At 48.7% G+C, this 8,619-nt stretch overlaps 2 protein-coding genes across 2 annotated transcripts in view; both read left to right on the forward strand.

Moving 5' to 3' along the window:
- Positions 1–3,313, forward strand: part of LOC119403613 (uncharacterized) — a 28,054-nt gene extending 24,741 nt beyond the window's left edge. Inside the window, exon 2 of the mRNA XM_037670535.1 lies at positions 3,208–3,313. Coding sequence (XP_037526463.1) covers positions 3,208–3,313 — 106 coding nt within the window. The remainder of the gene's footprint in view (positions 1–3,207) is intronic.
- A 1,967-nt stretch (positions 3,314–5,280) lies between these two features.
- Positions 5,281–5,964, forward strand: LOC119403614 (uncharacterized). Its single transcript, XM_037670536.1, has one exon. The coding sequence runs from the start codon at positions 5,281–5,283 to the stop codon at positions 5,962–5,964; it is 684 nt and encodes a 227-aa protein (XP_037526464.1).
- Positions 5,965–8,619: the final 2,655 nt, after the last annotated feature.

Genomic DNA, 8,619 nt, shown 5'->3' on the forward strand with positions numbered 1-8,619 from the left:
TTTTTTTTCGTTAATGAGATTAAATTAATTAGGAATGATTAGATTGATAACTCGACAAGTACTCACGTAATTCTCCAAATGTCAGTGAGGCATATGTACGCATGTTCAAATGATATCTAACGGCGATATTTTCAACAATGTGCTAATTCCATCTGCAAAAGAAAGCAGCGACCTCAAATACGCTTACTTGAAGCAACCGCTTTGCCTTTTGTCCCGTTGCCAGAGACAGCATTTAACACTTCGGCAAAGTTAGAGGTCAGGCACCAACATGCATCGCAATCTTGCAGGGATTCATTCTACTGGACTGTGCGCCACTGTCATTATCTAGGTCTAACAGCCGACGGTTCTCGTTAATAACGCGGCTGGAGCGCTGTTCTGGTTACGGCGTGACTCTGTAAGATCAAAGTGACGCGTTTCTTCAGACGGGGAATGGCAGATAGGGCGATCCGTATTTCTTTCCGTTTTACTGGCTACATCAGAGTGAGCCTGTTTGAAGCTGCAGCTTACTGATGCGCGCAACAGTCTAGTCACGCGTCCCTTTTCATATTTCGTGGGCTTTCGTTATCAGCCGGAAGAAATGAGCGCGCAATTAGTGCGTCTTGAAAATAGCACAGTTAGATGTCATTTGAACATGCCTACAATTTGACATTTTCCTAATTAGTTTAGTATTTGTCGAGTTACAAATATAATTATGGCTAATTATTTACACCTCATTAACTACAAAATATTAGTGGCTGCTCCAGTGTACTAGGGACAATATAGACTAGGTCTGCATTGCATAACGCCATTTCTCTTTCTTAAATCGTGCTGCGTATAGTTGGGACGCCCGTATATACACATGAAAAACTTAGCAATTTAGTGTGTGTGTCTGTGGGGGGTGGGAAGGGGGGACGGGGGAGAGTCAATCCCTACCCTAGTACGCCAATGCCTGCTTATTACATGCGGTACAATACATATTATGAAATTTGCTTCTCCGCAGAAGAGCAAAACACTATACAGGGCGTTTCAGCTAAGAAGCATCAAGTGTTAAAGAAATAAATATAGGCGCTACGTGTCTCCAATTAGCGCAGTATTGTTCTGAGCGCATCAGAATATTTTACAAGTCTATCAAGCTCGGCAATTAACAAAGATGGCTTAACGAACTCTTTAAATAATAACTCTACAGAAAAGTCTTCGATGCAAAAGTTGTGGCGCTTGTTCAGAAACATCGTATGTTTCAATCTATAGTAAGATAACTCCCCTGCTGAATTTTTCCCGGCCTTCTTTAAAACACGCGAATATTTAAAAAATGTCTCGTTTCTGCCGCCTAACGCGCGGCGCTTTCAGTGCCCTCAAATGTAAGTTGAACGAATCATCAAAGGCTGCTTCGCGCACGGAAGTCGATGAACAGGCTATCGGTGACTGCGATGGACGCTAAGCAGCACAAAGAGCATACCGTTTGCACAACAAAAAAATTCTTCAACGAAAAGTGGCAGCCACGGAGGAAATGCCACATGAGACCGTAAGGCACCATTGGATTGTGCCTACGGTTGGATGGTAGGCGGGGCTAGAGTTACTGTATATGCTACCTTTAGGTAGCAGAGTTGCGCATAGGTCTGGCAAGCAACCACAGCTATGCGGTAAAGTCGCACTCCGTTTTTGCAGGCGACATGCCCACCGTGTCGCTGATTAACATGACTGGCGTGTCAAAAAACGGCGATAAACATTGACTAACGATGACTAGTGTAAGTTGAGTTCGCTACAGCGGCGGCGTCGAGAAATACAAAAGTTTGCCTGAGCGCCAGCTTCTCCGCAATGCATGGTTGCTAGCGGCCGTTTGGAAGACAGATGCGCAACTCTGCTACCTAAAGGTAGCATATACAGTAACTCTAGGCGGGGCGGGGTGGTGCCGCCGTCTGTGAGCGGTGACATGAAATAATGCGGCATGAGACTTACTAGCGCCTATAGAGAATGTTTCGGCGACGACGCAGTTAAAGCATGGCCTCGGAGGCCATGATTCTCGGAGGCCATGGTTAAAGCGTCTCGATACCAGCGAAAAACACTGGCCGCGCTAGCATCGGGGACGCAGTTACGTTCTTTGCCTTTCGCTTCGTGTTAACGTGTGACGGCTCGTTGTCGGAGTAGTGCAGCTCTCACATGTACCAACGGTGTTTCTCCGCCACCGACTGCTTCGAATGCGATACCACCAACTAATAAAACTGCTGCAATAAGCGCTGCAAAAAGGCAAAGATGTTGACGTGCGAATGTCGCGCCTTGGTGGAGCGAGACAGAGGCCAGCGGGACGTGGAACGCCTGCGCGCGTTTAGCAGCTCAGGCTACGAACCTCTGCCTCCCGTGTTGCTGAAGTGCAGCGTGGTGGTGTATGCATCAGCGCAGGCGTATGTTGCCCTATTACTCGTGAGCGCACACCGTGCTGTTTCTCTCCTTAACTGACGACGCTTTGAAGAAGTGCATATCGCGTACCAGTGTTTATGTGCTTGTTGATGTCATCTTTGAGCAGGATTCACGATACGCTGTGTCCAGGTATATGTTAAAATCTTCAGCTACCACAACGGTTAAATCGTGATCATGGGCGTTAGTCGTGGCGACGGAGATGTGCCACAGGCGTCAACGTGGGTGCATCCACGTCAAACGGTGCTGTTGCTGCCAAACACCAACAGACGTTGTACAAGCTCTCATATATCACTACACAATAAGCACTACTTCTGTGAAGACACGTTTCACTTTCGTGTTATACTGATTCCTATGACGGAGGGATCAGCCATGTTTTTTTAGACGGTACGCCCCTATCATCATTTAGCGTCCATCGCAGTCCCCGGTAGCCTTGTCAATCGACCTTCGTGCGCGGAGCAGCCTTTGATAATTTGTTGAAGTTACATTTGAGAGTATTAAAAGCGCCTCGCGTTGGGTGGCAGTTACAATGAAATTTTAAAATGAAATCGTATTACTACCACAAAATCAAGTTGTTATATCTCAGTATACGGAAGGAGTAAAGAAGGAGATCCCGGACAAGGTTGTGTCGCAAGTTTGCAGAGGCGCAATTTGTCGCAGATGTATGCGGCAATGTATTCAGTTTCGGCTTTCCGGTGCGACCTCATCTCCATGAAGCGAACGTCTTAGGCGCACGGAAGCGGTGCAAATGTGGACTGCAGGGCCACGCCCATGAGACATACTTGCTTTCTTGAAAGCAATGCCACGCTTGTGCAGCTCCTCGGAGGCGGCCTTCCGCGACGGATTATTGGTAGACTCTGGCCAAGAGTACTCCGTGGCAGCGGATTCGACGGTCGATACCCAGGTGGTCGGGTCGTCCTGAAACCCGTGAAATTCCGGAATGGCAGTGTCAGAGAGCGGCCCAAGAGCGGCGCATTCAAAGCCGGGAGTGCAACTGCTTGCCGTGTTGTGGAGATGTTGCGTCAACATGGCAAAGACCCGGGTCACTTCAGAGTCGCACCCGTGTTGTTGAGCCGCCGTGGAACTCCATCCTTCCTGGTGGCAAGGGTTAAGCATGCACGACCAGTGTACCTTTCCTCGTCATGTACGGTTATAGTACGGCTACTGCTTCAAATACACTCCCTGATGGGGCTCTAAGGTGGGCTGCCAGCATGACTATCGAACACTACTCTTTGTGTATGGATAAAAAGGCCATAAAGGAAAGAGAGAAATATATTGAGAGCGTAAGAAGGACATACAAAGAGAAAGCGAGAAAAACAGAAAGAGAGGGAGCAAAGAGAAAGCATTTAATAATATCTGGGCTTTAACGTCCCAAAACCACGATATGATTATGAGAGACGCCGTAGTGGAGGACTCCGGAAATTTCGACCACCTGGGGTTCTTTAACGTGCACCTAAATCTAAGTACACGGGCCTCAAACATTTTCGCCTCCATCGAAAATGCAGCCGCCGCGGCCGGGAATTGATCCCGCGACCTTCGGGTCAGCAGTCGAGCGCCATAACCACTAGACCACCGTGGCGGGGCAAAGAGAAAGAAATATATTAAGACCGAGAAAGGGAAAGAAATAAAGATAGCGACAGACAAAGAAATAGAAATAGAGAGCGACAAGAATGATATACAGAAAAACATAGAGAAGAGAGAAGAAGAAAAAAATAGAGGAAGAAAGAAAGAGAAAATTTGCAAAACTTAGCAAAACAAGAACAGCTAGGACTACCTAGGTGCCCATCAGCTAGGCTGTCTCCTTAGCATAGCACCTCCAGTGCAAGCTACGCAATTTTATTCCTGTGTTACGCTGTCACCTGTGGAGAAGAGCCGCTCCCGGTGCTGCAGTGAATACATTGTGAGGGCAAGTCTAGTCGGAAAGATGATAAATTACCTGAAATATTTTTGTGGAGGACAGACTATGATCAGATCATACCTTCACTTTTATTGTTATGCGACTCTGGTCCTCACAGCTCCCATGTTTTGCTTTCTCCTGCATTTATGAAAGAAAGAGTGCATGAAGTCATTTTGTTGTCTGTGCAACGTTTGCCCTGTGTAGCACCTGTCGTTTCACTTAGGCATGAACGGGTTTGTTTTCTTCATTGTCAGCAACTTCGCATCGGCACAGGCATATATCTGTGCTGAACGGGGAACGCGCTTTTACTTCCTAGTTACATCGAGTACAGCAATCGAGAGCCTATTCTGCGTGCGTATTCACATGAAGTACCTTGCGGTATTCAGCAGAATGATCGTGGATTTTCATAAAATATTTTTTCGAGCCCACTTTCGCTCAGGGTCTAGTAGGATAAGTGCAATTAACCGTGCAAGTCAAGACACCGAATTTGTATTCTGTATATAACGGGACGCTGAAAACAGGAGCGAGGACTGTTCACTTAGCGCTTGTCTTGAAGCTGCAAAACTAAACAGTTTATGAAATTGAATCCGGTTTTTTCCTTGTCGACTTGGCGAACAACACTTCGCAATGCTTTAAAATTTGGCGCACCTAGCGCCGTAGCTTCCAATCACGTAAATGTTTCAAATATCTCGGTCATGTCTAAAACCTAGGCATTTCCCGAGATTGGCAGTCGTTTAAAAACACCGGGAGCAAAAACCTAGGCTCTCTTGCAATTCTAGCGTTGCGTGCTGACGGCCTCGACAAGTGAGATCCACAATGCAACATGAGATTCGGCTTATCGCACACGAATTATCGACCAACCGCGTTCATGGCAGCGTAGATAAGGCATTTGGTTATCAGACGCGTCCCCGGCTCGTAAACGAGAGGCGTTGCGTGCGTGGACTTTGGCGCAGCAAGGAGAACGCGAGTGAATGCAGAGGACTGATCGGACAATGGCTGCCGCTTTTGCTGGGTGGCTGCGCGTCGCCTACGTGATCCTGCTGGTCTTTTCGACGCTGTGCCAAGCAAGATACGCGTCCGCCATTTGCCCCTCGGAGAGCAACATCCGTCCATGTTCGTGCACACTAATTGCTCTCGGAATTAGAGTGTGGTGTTCGCGCATTGCTAATGAACACACCCTGCGCACCATATTGGCCTACCTGAGCAGCTACAAGCTGAATTCACTCTCACTGGAGCACCTTAACTTTACGCTGACGCCGGACCTGTTCGACAGACTCGAGGTGGTCACGGTGAAGGTAATGCAATCGGAGTTTCGGATAGAGAACCCTATCGCCGAGCTGCACGCCTCGGGTGTGCCGAGCCGCATCGAAGCTTTGAACGTGAGGCAGTCGACTCTCGACCTGGGTGACAGCTCCTTGGCCATCCTGCGGGGACTCAGGCACATCGAGGTAATCAACAGCAACATTGCGGTTCTAAGAAGGCGCTGGTTCAGCGGGCTGGGCCGGCTGAACCAGCTCGAGATTGAGAATACCAAGATGAAACGCTTGGAAGACCGAGCGCTCGCGGGGCTCAACGAAGTGCAGAGAATCGTCCTCAAGGCCAATGAACTCAAGGAACTGCGGAGGAGTTACTTCCCCGAACTGGCCGCAAAGCTGGCTCACCTCGACTTCAGGTAAACAGAGGTTCCGGATGCCCTCCCTATATGTCGCGGCAATAGCATTTTTGTGTTCGCTTTCTGAAAGTCACTGCATGCAAAATAACTCTAGCGATGCAGCTGAAACATTACTACCCTTTACTTAGAAATTCCTAAAGGGTCTTTTTGACGAATGAAATATAATTTCCTATGCTTATGTTGCAATAGAAGAAAGAATCCGAAAGGTGCAATAGCTGCAGCGCTAACGACAAAACGTTTTTTTTTTTTTTTCTCCAGCAATGTTGCTGAATTAAGGCACTGCTTTGGAGGAGCACATACTTTGTTAAAGAGACGATACGTAGACATGGTATTTAATTCGTGCACGGGATAGTCAAAATCAAATCACACCTGCTTTGTCGGTCAAGCAAGTGATATGCAGTATAAGCAATACCACAAACATAACCCATTTCATGTGCTGTAGGGCTTCAAGTAATCTAAAAAACAAGCCAGAAGAAAATAAACCATCAGGTTCAACAACATTTATGGCATTTCCAAATTTCACTTTTGCTGCAAAACTTGTCTCTTATCAAATTATTGTTACAACAGTGGACGTCAATCAGTGTTTATAGTAAGGCCTTTTGATTATTTTGGAATTTACGGTCACACAGTTTGCGACAGGCAAAGCAGATTTTGAGGCAAAAGTTTTATACGACATTTACAGAGCGCTGTTTTTACATGATAATCAGCGCAAAGCAATTGATCACGACACAGACACGAGGTGATGGTCTCGTTGACTGTATTGTCCTATTGTTATCGTATACGTAATATTGTTTTTATCGGCATTCCCTTCCTGGATGGCCGGCTGCATATGGCCATCTCGACTCCATCGATTGCAGTCCAGCGTTTTGCCGGCGTCTCTGCCTTAAAATATTGTCACGTGGTCGTGACGTCGACGAAGACAACAGTCGGGCTTTGCAGGGTGAAACTGTTTATTTCGCCGAACTTGTGGCCGGAAAAGTGAGAGCTAGAACTACAGCAATACACGCTGTACAATGATAGCGGCGAACAGGGCGTCGTCCGTCGATCAACTGACCAGCGCTGAAGCGCGTCGGCATTTAAACATGTGCCGTCGAATATTCCAGCGTTATCGCTGGCTCTCGTGCAAATTCTAGAATAAGCTCGAGTGTGCGCGTCTTGCGCGCAATCTTAACAAAACGATCTGCAATGATCGCGAAGGTTCTCGAACAATGAGGCGCGGTTCGCGCTGAGTGTTGCTGACAGTCTTTGTGGCCGAAAACCGAATACAGCAAAAGTAATAAAGAAACGCACGTGACAATGCCCCCCTCTGAAAAAGCATCGTCCCGATGCTTAAAACAGAACAGGCCGATGCATGCAACAATAAATGACAAGAATAAAGCAACAAGTACAATAAACAATAAGCACAAGAAAGCACAGTAATAAAGCAAAATGACAGTCCTCAGATTTGCTAACGCGCGTAATATGGTTTCAGGCGCACGACATGGACGACTTCAGGTCGTGCACGGCGCCGCTGAGAGTTCGTAATGCCGTCAGGGACAACCTCGTAGTCGAGTGCGCCGAGGCGTCGAAGTACCCTGTACGGTCCGAAGTATCGTCGAAGAAGCTTCTCACTGAGTCCCCGTCGGCGTATTGGCGTCCATACCCATACACGGTCACCGGGTTGGTATTCCATGTGGCGTCGTCGAAGGTTGTAGGCTGTCAGTCGTCTGCTGGTTCTTGATCCGTAGGCGGGCGAGCTGTCGTGCTTCTTCGGCGCGCTGTAAGTAAGCGGCGGCGTCGAGATTTTCTTCGTCGGTGACGTTTGGTAGCATGGCGTCAAGCGTCGTCGCCGGGCTCCTTCCGTAGACCAACTTGTACGGCGTCCATCTGCGTTGTTTCTTGGACGGCCGTGTTGTAGGCGAAGGTCACGTACGGAAGGACGGCGTCCCACGTCTTGTGCTCAACGTCGACGTACATGGCCAGCATGTCGGCGATGGTCTTATTTAGACGTTCGGTTAGGCCATTGGTCTGTGGGTGGTAGGCGGTGGTGCGGCGGTGGCTCGTCTCGCTGTATTTGAAGATCGCTCGAGTTAAGTCCGCAGTAAAGGCGGTACCTCTGTCTGTGATGAGGACCTCTGGGGCGCCATGACGCAAGACGATGTTCTCCACGAAGAACTTGGCTACCTCGGCGGCAAGGCCTTTGTCTCCGCGTAGCGGGTGAGGTAGTCAGTTGCAACGACGATCCACTTGTTGCCGGAAGTCGACGTCGGGAACGGCCCCAGTAGGTCCATCCCGACTTGCTGGAACGGCCGGTGAGGTGGTTCGATTGGCTGCAGAAGTCCCGCTGGCCTAGTCGGCGGTGTCTTCCGTCGCTGGCAATCTCAGCAAGTCTTAACGTAGTGGGCGACGTCGGCAGCGAGGCGTGGCCAGTAGTATTTTTCCTGTATTCTGGCGAGCGTGCGGGAAACACCGAGGTGTCCAGCCGTCGGGTCGTCGTGTAGGGCCTGGAGGACTTCTGGTCGCAATGATGAGGGCACGACGAGAAGGTATTCGGTTCGAAGGGGCGAGAAGTTCTTCTTCAGGAGAACACCGTTTCGTAAGAAAAACGACGGCAGTCCTTGCTTGAATACCTTCGGAACAACGGCGGTCTTGCACTCGAGGTACTCAATAAGGGAGCACC

This window comes from Rhipicephalus sanguineus, chromosome 8 (genome assembly GCF_013339695.2).
Source record: "Rhipicephalus sanguineus isolate Rsan-2018 chromosome 8, BIME_Rsan_1.4, whole genome shotgun sequence".
NCBI lineage: Eukaryota > Metazoa > Arthropoda > Arachnida > Ixodida > Ixodidae > Rhipicephalus > Rhipicephalus sanguineus.